Source organism: Bufo bufo, chromosome 9 (assembly GCF_905171765.1).
Source record: "Bufo bufo chromosome 9, aBufBuf1.1, whole genome shotgun sequence".
Taxonomy (NCBI): Eukaryota; Metazoa; Chordata; class Amphibia; order Anura; family Bufonidae; genus Bufo; species Bufo bufo.
Window position 1 is genome coordinate 88,327,606 of NC_053397.1, and position 18,739 is coordinate 88,346,344.

Genomic DNA, 18,739 nt, shown 5'->3' on the forward strand with positions numbered 1-18,739 from the left:
CCTCATTCACTGTAATGTGATCCGGCGGTAATCCGGCTGCTTTCCGGCATATATGCCCACTTTTGGCCTGACAAAAAAATGTTGCGTCTAGCATTTTTTGCACGGCTGAAAGTCAGCATGTACACCGGATACAGTGACTGGATTACAGTGCAGGAGTTCACAGCGCAGACGTGAACCTGGCCTTAGTTGGAGCGTCACTTTTACCCAAAATTTGCATATAATATGTTTGAAAGACTTGCTAGATCTGAAATGTGCTTCCAAAAATCGACCCTTTCCGTAGCTTTGGTGGCTGTTGAGTAGACCGACATACATATTATGCACCTTTATACCTCAGCTCTCTCCACTCTACCTTTCTGCTGGGAAGTTAATCATTTGTTCGCCTCTATCTACCAGAACTTCTTATCTACTCTCCTGTCACTTTACAACCTGAGTTCTCTTATCACATTGCAGAGGAGCATGTGACCTGAATCAGCCAATGGAGTCCAATAATCTCACTCATTACATCCCATCTCCAAATGGGACGGATGGTTTACAACAGGTCAGTAATGCTCAGAAGAGTACAGAGTCCAGGCTGAGACATACCTGTTACTTTCTGTACTAGGCATCAGATTCGGGGGAAAAAAACTCCATAGTAACTTTCGCTGGGATATGCCATAGTCCATCTCATTCCAAGGCCACAACATTACAGTTTTACAAGCAGTTCATTACCAAAATCGATGCCGTTTTCAAGGACGTGGACAATTTATATTGTTTGGAGTTGATCATGGCTGCGAGACATGAAAGTGTCATCATACAAGAGCCTATGAAACACGGATATAACACACAGGGTGAGTGTGCACTCTTTGGAATTTCTCACGTTGACCCGCAGGTGGCAGGAGGAATTCTGACCTTTCGTTCTTACGGCAATGAGATTCTGTATGAGTATGACCACAGTAAGGCTTAGCAGGGAGCATTTTTTTTTAGGATGACATTGGGATGTATTCTTTTATTTTAACAGAACGTACATGGAGGTATAATTACCTATATTGATTGAGAATGTAGGCATATACTGTAGCGTAATAATAATGGTTACAGTATACGGCATTACAGGGGGATTGTTTCAGCTGACGATGATTTAGAGATCCCGCTTTGCACTACGAGGAATTACGAGATGTTTAACATGACTACATAGGATGATGGAAGAATAAAAAAAAAGGTCTTAGGGTTACATCGTCTGGACCAGTAGGAGGAGCTAAGTGAAGCAATAGGAGTACGACAAATAGGTGATGTCATATGAGGTAATGGGAGTGCTTTAAATTGTTTCTGCATTTCATTCCGATTCAGTGCAGATGTTTTTTCAGTCCTCGTTCTGTCACTTTCAATGAGGTAACAGAAGCATCAGCGTCGTTACTGGAACTGATTGTCTTCCCATCCCCCATTAAACAAATGCACTCTCCCAATACATGGAAATGGGGTGGACCTCAGAGGATGCAGCTGACATGTAGAAATAAAGTCCTCTTCTGCTGAGCTCCTTACGGCATCTATAGTCTCTAGCCACAGCGTGCTGTAGAACTGAACGTTCCCTATGTGAATCTGATAATATATGTATAGTGTGATTTCAAGCAGGCCTGGCATGAATGACATAGGCAGGAAAGGAAATGTTTAGCGGTGTTAAGTGTTGACGTCTGGACTGTGTCACTTTGGGTCACTTTAGCTGTTTCCATTCATTTTGCACTGTGTTAATGAAGTAATGATTCCAGGCTTCTTTTATGCCACACTGAAATGTCATCTAAGTGTGAATTTGAAAGCAAGGTCACACCCCAGAAATTGCTACCACCGTGTGTTTAAAGTGATAGATTTGTACAACCGATGCAATCCAGAAGAGGAAGCCTGTGCGCTAACCCAGTATAACGGACATTTCATGTTTAAGGGGCTGTCTTACCTAAAACATTGGTGCACAGTTATCTCTAGAACGGAGCCCCCTTCATTCATTTCTATGGGATTTCCAAAAATAGCTGAGCTCTTTCGACTATTTTTGGAACTCCCATAGAAGTGAATTGAGAACAGGCTGCACATGCGCTGTGCACTCTTCATGTATAGGTGAAACTCGAGAAATTAGAATATCGTGCAAAAGTCCATTTATTTCAGTAATGCAAATTAAAAGGAATTGCATTAATGTAGCTTAAAATTCGAATTTTGTGAAAAAGGTTCAATATTCTAGGCTCAAAGTGTCACACTCTAGTCAGCTAATTAATCCATACCCTCTGAGCAAAGGGGACCTGAGAGTGTGACTTTGGGGTTTCATAAGCTGTAAGCCATAATCATCCAAATTATAACAAATAAAGGCTTGAAATATCTCGCTTTGCATGTAATGAGTCTCATATGTTAGATTCATCTTTTAAGTTGTATTACTGAAATAAATGAACTTTGCACGATATTCAAGTTTTTCGTATTTCTATGGGACTTCCGAAAATAGCTGAGCTCGTTTGGCTAATTTTGGAACTCCCTTAGAAGTGAATGGAGAACATGCCGTGCGTGCGCGGTGCACTCTTGATCACATATTAGTACATGACACCCTAATAGGGCAACATTGTTTTGTGCAATAGCGCCCACTGAAATCATTGAATGGGTGTTTGTATGGCTGATTGTCAATGAGGGATCATGTGATTGGCTCACCAAATGCTTCCCAAGATGTGGTTTTGGTGGTCCGGTGATCTTTGTCGGCCAACCAGTGTGTTTACATAGAGTGCATGCCCCCTGATAGCACCCCAGTCTGTAATTCAGGGGTGATATGGTAGGTGCTGTTGTACTCATTAGAATAATAAAATGGGAGATTCCTGTAAGTACCTTTAATGGCTGTCAGAAGAAATTGTCGTCAACTCTGTCCATTGTGTCCTTACTGGCTTATAAATACCTTTCTTCTGAAAATGATTTTAGTGGTTGTCCAAATGATGATAATCCAATAACCTCTCTCCAGACTCACTGCCGCTGTCCAAGAGAAAGAAGAAGCAAGAAAATATTGTGCAGGTGAGTCTGGAAGGAGATTACAGGACAACCATATAATTGACACTTGGAAAATTAACAATAGGAATTTTACAACTCCTAAGTCGCAAGTCCAACCTGCAAGGCATGAAGATAGTACTTGAATTTTGAAGGTCTTGCTTTTTTGGCAATTTTCCTCCTTTAGTACTAAAATATTTTTCCATGTATTATGCAGGGTCAGATCTTTGGTCTTTCATTCATAAATCTACATCATATCAAAAAGCTATTCATCTCAGTGCACATAGTAATGTTCGAAACAGATACTTAAAGGGGTACTCCCATCTAAGACAATGGGGCTTATTGCTAGGATATGCCCCCATTGTCTGATAGGTGCAGGTCCCACCTGTGGGACCCAGCACCTACACCGAGAACTGAGCAGGGAAGGTGGTGGCTGGAGAACCCCGGGTTTTCCGTGGTCCGGCCACCACCAAGCGCTCTCCCTGTAGTAGTGAATGGGAGCACACCATGCTTGCGCGGCCACAACTCCTGTTCATTTCTATGGGGCCGATGGAAATAGCCGGACCAGCGCTCTATAGAAATAAATGGAGGGTGGCTGCACATGCGCAGTGCTCCCCCTACCACTTTCAGGGCTCCATTCTCATTGTAGGTGTGGGTCCCAGATATTGGCTGAGATGGGAAAACCCCTTTAACTTGAAGGTATTGAACCCCAAGGCAATGTCTATGACAGGCCCTCCCCAACAATTTCTTCTTACATGCTCTCCTCAAATAGAGCAGATGGACTTTTTTACTTCCTCAGGCTCCAGGGCCTAAAACAATATCTGTAAGTGGTTTATATTTAAAGGGGTTGGCCAGTTTATATTACTAGCTGCACATGTGTTAGTAACAGCACATGAATGCAGCTCGTAATAAGCATTGATGTCCGATAGTTTTATATGAATAATTCATGTTTACATGCCGATCCTCTGACCAGCATGTCGGCGCTGCGCTGGGAACATGGCTGCTGATGGAGGATCCCACATTTACACTGGGGATGAACTGCGCATGCGCTAGTTTCCCGGTCAGTACTCAATGTAAATGAATGGGGCAGCTGATACGTATTACTAGCTGTATGCATATGCCGTTACCGGCACATGTGCAGCTAGTAATATAAACTGGCCAACCGTTTTAACTTTTTTGGCCTTTAATTCCTACACTTCATGTCTTCATAAAAATAATGCATAACGTCATGTGTGCCTGTGATATCCAGTCTGTTTACATCCAGTACCAGGTCTCATCATCAGCCTTAAATCACCGAACGTACTGTCAGCATTAGCTCATATGAGCATATGTCTTGAATATTCTTCCAGTAAACAATTTTCCTCTTCCTCCTGCATGACATATGTATGGATTCTAGGTGGTGATGGTACATGGCTCTCATTTCCGGTTTCTACATCCAGTCCCTCCAGCCATGTTTTAATTGTCATTTCTCTCTCTCTCTGTACATGCATGTGCAAACTACAGCTCCTCCAAAAATTACTATCTGAGAAATGTGACATCTGGAAACGACACCGTGATTTTCCACTAAGAGTCCATATCTGATACAAAATTAATATGGAAATTGCAAGCATTCCCTAGATTAAGGCCAGGTTCACATCTGCATAGTGAACTCCTGCACTGTAATCCGGTCACTGTATCCGGTGTACATGTCGGCTTTCAGCCACACAAAAAATTCAACACTCAACATTTTTTGTCCAGCTGAAAATCGGCATATATGCCGGAAAGCGGACAGATTACCACCAGATCTTATTACAGTGAGAGGGGATCCGGCAGTGCATGGTAGTATCCAGCTATGCCAGATACGGTGACCTCCAGCGATCTGTTCCTCCACCGGAACAGACTGCCGGAGTTCACAGCGCAGATGTGAACCCAGCCTAAGGGAACATTTGGAATCTACCTGGATTTATCCATTGATTCCTAATAAAATATAATCTGATTGTCAAATTTAGAGACAAAAGCAATCTAACAGCACACATACAGTTGCAACGGTCATATCTTTTATTGAGCACTTTGAGTAAATATCCACAGTGCAAGAACAAAAAGTAAAAGCACATTTACATGCGTCAATAGAGAAGGCAATTATCGGGAAAGGACTGTTCCTTCCCAATAATTGCCTGCTGGGCAGTAGAGGAAAGAGCTGCATTTACATGCGGCAATCACCGTCGCTGTATGGGTACAAGCCATGGCTACTGCCATCGCTTATCCTCATGAAGGGTCATTGTCCCTGGTGCATTGTCTATGTGCCTGCATTGCTGAGAAAAATGATGTTTTAATATATGCAAATGAGCCTCTAGGAACAACAAGGCGTGTCTCCGTTACTCCTAGAGGCTCTTCTTCCTCTGCAACTGCTGTGCCCTCTCCACTTTGATGGACAGGACCAGGCATGATGATGTTTACACTACCTGGCCCTGTCAATCAAAGTGGAGAGGGCCTGGCAGTTGTGAAGAAAGCAGAGCCTCTAGGAGTAACAGCAACGCCCTCATTGCTCCTTGAGGCTCATTTGCATATAGTAAAAGATCATTTTTCTCAGTAATGCAGGCAAATATAAACATGGGACCAACACAGATCCCTTCAGCTGCCAAGCGCAACAGGTCAGCCAGTTTTATAGGTTTAAGTTTGCTGTTAATGGCCTTTAATGACTTGTAGATCACGTTTTAGAAGTAATAACTTCCACCAAATGTTTCCTATAGCTGCAAATAAGATTTGTATACTGTTGAGAAGGAATTTTCGACCATTCCACCCTGCAAATGTGTTTCAGTTCAGCAAAATTTTTGGGATGCCATGCATACGTAGCCCTCATTAAGTCATGCCAGAGGATACGGTTAAAGGTTAAAAACAAAATGTTCAATCGATGCAAGTACCACTTTTAGGACCAAAACTTGAGAACAGGGCACCCCCAACCCCATCTCAAGCCCACTGGACTCTGAGTGGAGGGGTGGCATATATTTGACCTACATGTATTGGGCATTTATGGATATCCTGTGGATATAGCATAAATGTTAATGATGGGAATACCTCTTAAGGTTAGGACTCTGACATGACCATTCCAAAACACAAATGTTCTTTTTCAACCCTTCTTTAGTTGATTTACTTGTTTGCTTTGGGTGATTTTCTTGTTGCATCGCCCAGTGTCTCTCGAGTTTGAGGTTTTGGACAGCTATATACATATATATTACAATTTTTGTTCCTTCAATAATCACAAGGATACCAGGCCCTGAGGTAGCAAAGCAGCCCCAAACCATGATGTTCCTTCCACTATTCTTCACAGTTGTAATCAGAATTGGTGTTGATGTGCAATGTTCTTTTTCCTCCGTGTGCATTTGTGCTAAAAGGTTTTGTCTCATCGATGCATAGGACATTTTCCTAGACACATTGTAGAACATTTATGTGGTCATAGGCAAGCTTGGGGCAGGAAGCAGAGGCTTCCTTAAGGGTATCCTTCCATGAACAGCATTCTTGTATGGTGTTTTTCTAATAATGGACACAAACAGCAGAATATGTTTGCAGCTATAGAGTTTTCTGTAGGTCTATTGCTTTTACCTGCGAGATCTCTCTCTCCTCTTTTAGGATTGTCCATTGTGCTCTTTGTGTCTTAATAGGACACTCATTCCTAGGGAGAGCAGCAATATTCCTAAATTTTCTCCATTTTTTTCAGATTATTTAACATTAGCAATGCTTTTGTAGCCTTTTCCAGTATCTTGCATCTTAGAACGTCTGAAAGTTGTTTGTATAGAGGCTTGGTTCATACTCACAAATCTTTCATTTTTTAATGGTCAGAGCATCTATGAAACTCATGCTTCCAATTTCATCTCCTTAACTAAAACGCATTTTGCCACCTTTTGTCATTAACACAAATGTGCAGTTCATTTTTCCCCATGCACTGTCTATATTTACTTAATGGAGCAGAGTTCACTGGTTGTATGCCACTTTTATGGTGTCAAAACACATTATTTCAGATTTTTCACACTTCTCACCATTTTTCAACAGTGTCTACAAGTGGATGAACTAAGGGAACTTTCACACTTGCGTTTTGTGCAGATAATACAACCGTCCGCATCCGTTCAGAACGGATCCGTTTGTATTATCTTTAACATAGCCAAGACGGATCTGTCTTGAACACTATTGAAAGTCAATGGAGGACGGATCTGTTTTCTATTGTGCCAGATTGTGTCATAGAAAACGGATCCATCCCCCTTGACTTACATTGTGTGCCAGGACGGATCTGTTTGGCTCAGTTTCATCAGACGGACGGAAGCAGCGTTTTGGTGTCCGCCTCCAAAGCGGAATGGAGACGGAACGGAGGCAAACTGATGCATTCTGAGCGGATCCTTTTCCATTCAGAATGCATAAGGGCAAAATTGATCCGTTTTGGACTGCTTGTGAGAACCCTGAACGGATCTCACAAACGGAAAGCCAAAACGCCAGTGTAAAAATAGACTTAGCAGAAGGGATATGGCATCTGTGCTCTTCCAGATTCACTATAATTTACACCAGAAATTAAGTAAATTATAGGTAAAATCTAGACCAGCTCATAGCTAGAATTTATTTGCTTTTGTGGTGCACAGACTTCCAAAATATCTGCGCCTCTTAACAAATTTCAAGCTTCTTATACTAATGGACTTGGACGAATGTGGGGGAATTTATCTTGAAGGGACCGTTTTGCTTTGAGTTTGCGTTGGTGAAAGTTTCACCAAATGTATCTAATTAATTTGGTGCAATTCCAGATTCTTTATGCTACCCCTACTGGAGTGATAAATCTGGAGGGAAGATAATTAACAAAGCTAACAATACCCGGTTACCTCCAAGCTTTCAAAAAATGGTGGCGTAAAACATTTCAAATTTTGGAACAAAACGTGACATGCCAAAATGTGCACCTTTTCTATGCCAGAAAACTGGTGTTGAACTTTGATACGTTCCCTCTTAAGACTGGTATATGAAATGCCAGTCTTAGAAAATCTTCCCAGTGTGCCCATCAAAAGACATAAACAGGGCAACTATTAATGTGGTATTAGGTTATTACATTGTGCTTGTCTATAGTTGTGACTTAGATGACAATCCAACCACATTTTATTAATAATCATTGCAGAAATCTAGATAATTACAGAGGGTCACTTCCTTTTTCTTGCAGCTATAATTAGCTGCAGTTAATAAATTGTTATTGTAATTAATGTACAGGTTCATCATTGCTGATATTTGCTGTCAAAAGATTAAAGGCCCCATCCACATTAGAGCAATGTCAGCCGAACCCGATTTTGGCAAGACCAGTTAACTCTCTTATGTGTATGGGGGCCTCCTGACTCTCCCCCAACAGATGATGTTGCGAGAATGAAGAATTAAACATAATGAATTTGGACATCCGATCCGTTTTTCTAAGGGGAGACAAACCATGGGCTGAGGTGTCTAGCAGTGCCTAAAGCTGGGCATACACATTCAATAGCTGTCTGCCAACAGCTATTCCTCCAGTCTCCCTCCCTGCTTCTCCATACACGTTCAGGTTGGCCGAACTTGTCAGTGCATGCTATGGGGAGGACGGAAAAAGCCATTGCCAGACAGTTTGGGTGATGGCTTATCTCACTGGAGAACAAAAGTATTCGGTGAAAATATTCATTTCGCCAAATCCTTGACCCCTTCCCCAATCTGCCGTGATAGAGACGCGAGCTCCCCACACACATTAGTGTTGAAAGAACCCGCTGTTCCCAGCAGGTTCGGCCAACAAAAGTATAATGTGTATGGCCAGCTTTTCTACCTTCTGCCCGCTCACTGGGTAGAGCCAAGCATGCATTTGTATGCAGAAGATGGCAGGAACAAGCGTAGAGCTGTTAGCTATTGAAGGTGTATGATCGCCTTTAGAACAAGCTGCTTCAGCACCTGACAACAAACTTCCTCCTGTCTATGTTTTTAATGACAAAGTGAGTTTGTTGTCAGATGTTGGGGAGTTCCTATGTTTTTCAGTTGTAAGAGGCTTCAAACAGTGTAGTCTGACCCTGCTGAGAGGCTCATCTCCATATGTTTGGTAGCTAAACACGAAGTAGACTTTATTTTGGGCATATTACCATGGAAACACAGTTCTGCATATGAGCTATATACACAAAAATAGGATATTTTTAATTAGCATTATTCCTAAAGCATCTCATTATTTAGGTGCTCCCGAACAATACAAAAATAGTTATGAAATGGACTGGAATAGATACCAGTAGTATTTCAGAGTAATGCACGCTGCTTGTAGAAGCCCTCTCCTCTAACCAATTGAGGAAGACATCAATCGGAGACCCTCCTCCGTTACCTTCAAAGTAAGGATTTGTCCAAAAAGGACAAGTTGTTAAATATTCTATCTGGCCAACAGATACAAAGCCCCACTTCATCCATTAGCAAGCACCTTGGTTAAACAATGTACACAATGCCCTGATGTAAATTACTCCTGCCACCCTCTAGTCCTTTCATCTGACATCCTAGACATCAGCCCCATGTAAGAACATATATATTCATGCTTCAGGGAGAACAAGAATCACAGAAGACTACTGTAGATGCATAATACATGGGACCTGCAACAGAGAGGAAAGCTTGCTGCTAACCCCATAGGACTTCCAGGATTACAGTAAAATACATTTACACTTAAAACCATGTTCTGTCCATCCCCATGTGTATACTGATCCTGCAGCACGGATTTTGGTTCTCCCACTCCAGTTTGCAAGGTTTGGAAGCTTAAATTACCAGTCCGATGAGACAGTAACTTTTTAAACAACTGAATATATAAGGTGTCGATCTAATGTTAAAGGGAGCCTCCAGATCTCAGGGCACTCATTGTGCGGCCCACCAGCAATAAAGCATTTCCTTTATCCCATTGAATGAGACTAACCATACCCATTACATTAATGTCAGCTAAAGCGAATTTCAGCAGGACCGGCTGACCATCTCATGGGGGTCTTCTCACTCTCCCCTGATGGCAGATGGCAAAGTAGCTTGTTCCTGTCTCCTCATTCAGAACACATGCATTCTTAGTCGTGCTGAGCTAAGCATGCATGTGTATCAGTGTGTTGGGAGATATAACTTTTGGTCGAATGAGCTTTCTGAAGACAGCAGTCTAGAATGTATGGCTGCTCCTCTTCAATCAACATCTCCAAGAGAGCTCTTGACAGCAGTGCTTTCAAGGAAATCTTTAAGTTATATCATTTAGACGGATAGGAGACATCCCTGTCACACTTGGTAGAACGGCTATTGATAGTTTTACAAGTTAATGTCCTATATTGCAATATTCTATTGGGGAAATCTATCAAAGCTGAGGTAAAGTAGAACTGGCTTAGTTGCCCCTAGCAACCAATCAGATCATTTTTATTTTTCAGAGCTCCTTTGGAAAATGAACAATGGAATCTGAATGGTTTTTAGGGACAACTAAGCCAGTTTTCCTTTACACCAATTTTGATAAATCCCCCCTATATTCTTTACCTCAGTTAATGATTTTGGCAGTATTACACCGACATACAGTACTGGTGTCCATTTCATGCACATCTATCTGCCTCTTCATTTTTGCTCTACTTTATTCATGGACGCTACCATTCGAACACGTCAAGGTTTTGTACGCAGCTCAAACTAACTGCCCAAGAAGTATTTTACCCACTCCTAAACATTAATGGTAAGAAAATTGCAATTTTTAATACTTTAATACAGCAGCCTGCAATAACTCCGCTATTTGATAATTTGTTATGAAAATCCTCAGACAATGTTCAGGACCCTCTAAATCTGTCCATACACATACACTAACCTCTGTTTGACCCACTGATTTTGACTAGGTCAACTGGAAAATGAATGAGTATAGGAGTCTCCTGACTCTCCCCAATGTAGGATTTGAAGTAATGTTCAGATAACAGAATAAAAATTATCTACAATCAGAAAGCAAAGAGATCAGAAAAATTAGATGTCACGGGTTTCTGTCAGCAGGAAAATGGGAATTAAGCTGGATGACATTAGCTATGTGGTAATGTCAGCTGAACATAACTATATTAGTGCCATCTCACTGCCTGCCGCCGTTATTGAGAAAAACTAACTTTTATAATATGCTAATTAGCCTCTAGGTGCAGGGGGGCGTGGCACCTGCTCCTAGAGGCTCCGTTCTCCCACTTCTGGCCACGCCCTGCTACACTTGATTGACAGGGCCAGGCACCGTTGGTCTCCGCTTGCCGGTCCTGTCTCTTGTGGAAATCTCGCGCCTGCACTGTCCAGTTCAGTATTTGGCGCAGGTGCAGTGAGTGAAGCCGGCAGCCGGCGAGCGTCCTTCACTTACTGCGCCTGTGCCGAATACTAAACGGGACAGCTCAGGCGCGACATTTCCACAGAAGACAGGGTCGGCAAGCGGAGACCAACGCTTCCTGGACCTGTCAATCAAGTGTAGCAGGGTGCGACCAGAGGTGGGAGAACGGAGCCTCTAAGAGCAGGAGCAACGTCGTCCCCCCCGCTCCTATTTTTTCTCAATAACAGCGGCACGCAGTGAGATGGCACTAATATAGTTATGTTCAGCTGACATTAGCACATTACTAATGTCATCCAGGTTAATAACCATTTTCTTGACAGAAACCCTTTAACTGGCATAAATAATTATAGGTGACACATTCCCTTTATTTTCTCTCATAGCCTGAGAGAAAAAAAAGTCTCTCAGGCTATGAGCTGAGCGCTGCGATTGGCCAGCGCTACAGCCTGGGAGAAGGAGACGCCGGCAGGTTCCACTGGGTGGAGCCTAACATGTGAAGATACCGGAGCCTATACCGGGCGAACGGAGCAGCGCCCATCGATAATAGTAAGTGCAGGGGGATCCCTGGGCGCCGCTCTCCATGTCTGTATACTTAGTTTAGATTTTTTAATCTAGTGAAAGGTCCTCTTTAAGGCGGCCATACATTTGAAATAAGGCACAAAAGATCAAAATCCAACATGCTTGATTCTTTTTTCCCTCATGTCTATCCTCAGGGGAGTGTAGGTTGACCCCATACATATAACAGTGTGACCACACGGCATGGTCCTGACACGGTCGTGACGGGCAGGGGCAGATTGGCCATAGATATTGCAGGGAAACTGCCTTGTTGGCTGATGCCCAAAGGGGCCACCTGAGCCCTCCTCCTGCCTGTCAGGTAAGTAACGATCTGATGCTCCCCTCCTGAGGCAACTGGAGTAGGAGGACAGAAGGTGACGGCTGCTGCTGGCCACCACAGAGGGGCAGTAACTGCAGAGGTATTTTGTGCTGCTCAGGCATTACTTTGTGATACCCTGTGGTATTTGGTTCTGTTGAGGCAGTATAATGTGCTGCACTGTGGGGTGGTATTGTGGGCCGCAATATGGTAATGCTAGCCCCGCCGACTTTTGTTGCCCCACCTTCTGTCAATTTGGACCTGCCTAAAACATGTGGCCACTTTTCGTTTTTTCCCAGGACTACTTAAAGTTCCCAGTCTGCCCTTGGTGATGGGGCGGTGCTGTGTTCGAGTATCACCGAATGGGCCATAGCAGGCCCTTCAAATTTCATTAAACGAATTTATCAAAATAATTAATTCATAAATTAGTTTCATTAAACTAATGAAGACCACGCTGTTCAGTTGGCCTGTATTATTAATGGCCGCACTGCCCCTTCAAAACTGCGCAGCCATTAACAATACAGACCCACTGACACAGGGCAGGCCTCATTAGTTTAATTAGAGCCCAAATAGGTCGCGCAGTACTCAAACTCAGCAGGGCCGCATCAGAACCATGTCACTACTGCGTCATGTGGTTGTACCCGAAGATTGTTGGCTGATCCCATCAATATCGGTCCGTTTGGAGGATTTAGGTAGGGACTGATGTGACCTGAGCGTAGCACCCGTCTGGCTCCAGTAGACAGCGATTACCAGCACTCACAGCTCTGTATATTATAGTCACCCCTGCAGTGCCCTCATTTATATGTGTCGTCTGCATGTATCAAAGTGCAACATTGCATCTGTGTATTTAAAAGTATCATTATCACTTGAGCTAATACTTGTGATTGTGTTTACTGGGAGTCATTCTATTATACTTGAAATGTTTAACACTGATTTTATCTATCTGGCTTTATTAGACTTCTTAGATAAGCCTGCTTTGTGATAACCTTCTCTTATTCAGGACTAGTTTAGACTGGACAATGCTGTGCCAGTAACAAAACCACTTTAGAACTAGATCCCAGAAATCGCAGTCTGCGTATGCATTCTCCTGGATTTGTATTTGTCTGCATTGAAAAAGCAATGGAAAGAGTCAATGAAACTGCGCTGGTTAATATAATGATATCACATTGTACAGTGTGCTGATCCTATTCACATAGAATGTAAGGAGTAAAGGCGATTTACCTAACAGATCCTTAACTGAATTATTCCTTTTCCTTCTTTAGGCTACTTTCACACTAGTGTTTTTTGCGGATCCACCATGGATCTGCAAAAACGCCTCCGTTACAATAATACAACCGCATGCATCCGTCATGAACGGATCCAGTTTTATTATGTCTTTTATAGCCATGACGGATCTGTCCTGGCACAAAATGTAAGTCAATGGGGACGGATCCGTTTGCTTCTGCTTCGTCAGGCGGACAGCAAAAGCCTGCAAGCAGCGTTTTGGTGTCCGCCTCCAGAGCGGAATGGAGACGGATCGGAGGCAAAATGATGCATTCTGAGCGGATCCTTTTCCATTCAGAATGCATTAGGGCAAAACTGATCCGTTTTGGAACGCTTGTGAGAGCCCTGAACGGATCTCACAAACGGAAAGCCAAAACGCCAGTGTGAAAGTAGCCTTAAGTTGTAGATTGACAGCTTTAAATTGGATATGGAAATGTTCTTACTGCACAAGAACAATTTTGCCCACTCTTAAACATTGATGGTAAGAACCTGTTAGTGACATTGCAATTTTTTATATTATAATACAAATTTTTACATGAAGCTCTATCTCCAGCACCTTCACCTATTGGGGAAATGGGGGTCCCATCACCCCTGTTCTCTGATTAAGGGTCACGTAGTACTTGACTTTTTCTGTAACTCCAATAGTCTTCAATGAAAAAGGCCACCTGCAAAAGACTGCCTCTGACCTGCCTCTGTGACAGGCTTGGTTCAGTAAATAAGAGTCCTCGGACTCCTGTTCTCATGATATGTGAGGGTGTCAGAGGTTGAACATGCATCTATCAGACATTATATCTGCTGGATATTCACTTTATATGCCCCAAGGGTCTGTCCTGGGACCCCTACTCTTCTCAATCTATACCTTTGTCTAATGATAGCTCATAGAATGCCATGGTTTGCAGTACCATTTCTACACCGATGACTCTCAAATCATATATTTCAGGGTGTCCATTAGTTATATCCTTCTTCTCCTGCTTTCTAAAATTCAACATGGAAAAAACTGAATCCATCATCATTCCCTATCTCAATTCGTCCCTCCCCCCTTCCCTGGGTACCCCCAACAGAATTATGGGCAGCACGGTGGCTCAGTGATTAGCACTGGTGCCTTGGCATAATAGTGGTATTCTCTAAATCTGCCCTAAATTATCATTTCTGGCCAGCAGATTGTGCTAAGTATTGTCTAAACAATGCAGCTCTATGAGGATGAGATATTGTAATAGCAAACCCTCGTCCTCATACTGTGGAGGGGATCTCTGCATGTAAATACAATGCTTCACCTCCACTTAACGAGCAGCCGACTGTTGGGAAGGAACGCTTCTTTCCCGACAATCTGCTGCTTGTCAGCCTTGACAGAGGCTTGTTCATACTTCTTTGTATGTTTGCATGTTATATTAAAGAGGTTGTCCAAGTTCTAATAACAAGCAACAGTAAATGTGTTAAACTCAAAAGTCAGACTTGCTATTTTTCTCTCCTGCCACTTCCAACAACGTGCTATGTCCCTGACATCATCTTCCTGGCTGCAATGGTGATGTCCCATATGCACGTCACCATGCAGCCAAAATGTGCATGACATATTCTGCTGAGGCCAGTGATTGGCTACAGCAGTGATGTGGTATATATGGGGCATCACCATTGTACCCAGGAAAACAAGCACTTGGTGAGTAGGACTGAAGCACAGCGCAGCAAGGGGGACCAAAATGAGTATCACTTCTTTTCTTATTTATTTTAACACATTTACTTTTGTTGGCAAAGTGCTATTTGAACTTGGACAACCATTTAAAAAAATGAAAATTTAAAATAATACATGCTAATTTTTGGTATCCCCAGAATCATATATATCTACTATTGTATCTACATTTTTGGCAGGTCAATGTAAACTTACTAATGCAAAAATAAAAATAAAGAAGTTATTGCTGGAATGCTAAGATTTTTTTAAAAAAAGGATTTTACTTCAAGTAGTAAGTAGTCACTGTCAGGGTGGCAGACCACCACGCAACAACAAAAAAACTTTTCGTCTGCTACTGGGCACAAACCATTTGTCCTATACTAAATCGAGTGTGCGGATTACAAATCCGAAGTCAGAATTGTTGTAACACATCACGAAATGTTGCTATGCATAAGTATGCCTAAATGAATTAAGCACTTGGAAAGCATTGAATAATTGTGAACAGAACGAGTTTTACTCCAACAATTACCTGATCTACATCAAAGTTTGCATAGTAAACAGTGTATGAAAATGTAATGGAATAACAAAAAGTCTTGTTTTTCAGTATAAAAGTCTTACTTGAGCAAGGCCCAGTACTGTTAAAAGTGCTTTAGGCATCTTCTTTTGCATTTGTGAACAGTCATATTTTCACTTTGCAAAAACCAGCAGTAGTTCCCCCATCATGTTGGGATTCCAGCGGCCTTGATACCTGTTCTCCATTGTAGAAATATCTTTATGGAACCGCTCTCCATGTTCGTCACTTACGTGTCCCAAATTGGGTGGGAAAAAGTCAAGATGGGAATGTAAGAAATGCCCTTTCAATGACATTCGGTTGATATGCTGTAAGCATGTTGTCTACTAATTCCGCATAGTTTGCAGCTCGTCTGTTCCCAAAGTTCTGCGCTACTAGCACAAATGCATCCCAAGCTGCAAGATGCACTCGCTTTGTTAGAATTTTGCTCTGATCATAAGTAGTGTATTTGCCACATATGTAGCAGAAATTGCCCGGATCGTTAACACACTTGCGTTTATCCATCTTAACTTTCAAAACTGATAGCACTATAACAGATCACTTTATCAAAATCTGTCCTGCTTGCCTTATATACTTACTGCTGACATCAGCCTGAGTGCGTCCGAACAGTTCTGGACATGTCCATTGGAATATCTCCGATATAAGGCATTAATATTATAACTGAATAGGCTTTGCATGTACTTAACCCTTTAAGGACCTCCACCGTACATGTACAGCAGAAGTCCAATCCCCAAACATGGAGCCCGCTCGCACGTGCAGCGGGCGCCATAGCCGCCGGATTTCTGCCATAAGGCTGATTGCATACATTTTCCCTTTCAGATGCCGTGGTCAAATGTGATCACTGCATCTGCTCAGTCCGGAAGCGGAAGTCGCAGACTTCCGCTCCGGTAACAGTGTTCCCCGGCTGAGATCGGGGAACCTGTTACATTGATCTAATAGGCTGAAGCCTCAAGCAGGCTACGGTGCCTATTAGATGACTATACCAATACAGGCCACTAGGTGGCAGCATTGTATTTGTATAGTGCAAAAGAAGTGTTCAATGGTGTCTATATAGACATCAATGAACACAATAGGCAATCTAATGATTGCCAGTTATTGTCACCCAAGGTGACTTTAAAAAAGTAAAAAAAAGTTTTTGCAAATATAAAAAAAATTTAAGTTCAAATCACCCCCTTTCTCTAAAATAAAAATACTTATAACAATAAAAAAATAAACATCATGGGCATCGCTGCATGTGAAAATGGCCATACTATTAAAATATAACAATATTAATTTAATACGGCAAATGGCGTAACAGGAAAAAAATAAAAACAGCCAATTTGCCATTTTTTGTCACTTCAACTACCCAATAATAATAATAATAATAAGTCACACACACTTCAAATTGGTATCACTGAAAAGAACAGATCGTCCAGCACAAAATGAGCCCTCACACAGCCCCGTACACATAACTACCAAAAAGTTATAAGGGTCAGAGTATGGTTATAAAAAAAACTATTTTTCCTCAAAGGTTTTAAAAAAAAAATTCTGTATTAAAACGCAAGAAAAATGTAATAAGTGTGGTATCGTTGTAACTGTACTGACCTGGAGAATGAAGATAACAGGTCAATTTTACCGCATAGTGTACAGTGTAAAAAAAATAAACAAAAACCTTTATCAGAATTGCGTTTTTTCCCAATTCTTCTCCATTTGGAATTTTTTTTACCGCTTCCTACTACATGGTATGCAACCGTAAATTGTTCCATTAGAAAGTACAACTTGTCCCGCAAAAAATAAGCCCTCGTACGGAACCATTCATTTCAATGGTTCCGCAAAAAAAACGGAATGTACTCCGTATGCATTCTGTTTCCGTATTTCTGTTTTTCCGTTCCGTTGAAAGATAGAACATGTCCTATTATTGCCTGCAAATCACGCTCCGTGGCTCCATTCAAGTCATTCAAGTCATTCAAGTCAAAAAAAGGAACACATACGGAAATGCATCCGTATGTCTTCCGTATCCGTTCCATTTTTGCGGAACCATCTGTTGAAAATTTTATGCCCAGCCCAATTTTTTCTATGTAATTACTGCATACTATATATGCCATACGGAAAAACGGAACGGAAACACAACGGAAACAAAAAATGGAACAACGGATCCGTGAAAAACAGACCGCAAAATACTTAAAAAGCCATACGGTCGTGTGCAGGAGGCCTAATTCTGCATTCATACTCATAGGAAGGCAGAAGTTAATCCTACAATGAAAAGTAATAGAACTTCAATTTAAAATGAAGTTTTTTTACCGCTTCCTACTACATGGTATGCAACCGTAAATTGTTCCATTAGAAAGTACAACTTGTCCCGCAAAAAATAAGCCCTCATAAGGCTATGTGAATGGAAAAATAAAAAAAAGTTAGGACTATGGAAAGGTGGGGAGTGAAAAACAAAAAAGCAAAAATGGAAAATCCCAGGGTCCTTAAAGGGTTAAAATCTAGACGTGTCAGGCAAATTCCGAGTTCATATTTGGAATCAGCGCGCTCATTTTAGTATAATTCACATGTTTTTCTCTCAGTAGCAAAATCATTGCTGCGCAGTGGTATTTAAGAGAGGACATGCAAGAGTCAAATAGTCTGTCAATTGTATCCATGAATCTGATCCCACTCACTTCAATAGATGGGAAAAGTCAGTCTTTATTTCCATTTGTCTTTTTTTTTTTTATTGAATATTAAATATCTAATTGGGATGTCAGTTTTGAGGTTCCACTAACTTCAATAGGAAGATCAGATTACATTTGCACATCATTTTTTAACCCATGTCTTGATTCGCTCACAGAATTTAGGTTGGGTTGTATTGTTTCATCTGTTCTTTCCTGATGATGTTTGCTGGTAGTCAGTATGCATTTCTTTTTTTTGCATTTTTGAGGGATTTTTTAAATCCTGGTGGTGTTTTTTTTTATTTTTTATTAAAACACTGCTCGTTCTGGGTGAGGCATTTTTAGGGGTTTTCGCCTATAGACCTCGACTTTACCAAACAGCTTCAAACACCTCAGTTGCTTGTGTGACATTTGCTGCCGTTTTTATGACCTTTTTTTTTTTTTTTTTTGACTTGCACTAAGCAAGTGGTATGTGAAGGAG

The 18,739-nt window shown here is 41.7% G+C and overlaps 1 protein-coding gene across 1 annotated transcript in view; it reads left to right on the forward strand.

The window, feature by feature from the left end:
* The first annotated feature begins 549 nt into the window (after positions 1–549).
* NR5A2 (nuclear receptor subfamily 5 group A member 2) overlaps positions 550–18,739 on the forward strand; it is a 111,467-nt gene continuing 93,277 nt past the window's right edge. Inside the window, exon 1 of the mRNA XM_040406818.1 lies at positions 550–827. Coding sequence (XP_040262752.1) covers positions 764–827 — 64 coding nt within the window. The 5' untranslated portion in view covers positions 550–763. The remainder of the gene's footprint in view (positions 828–18,739) is intronic.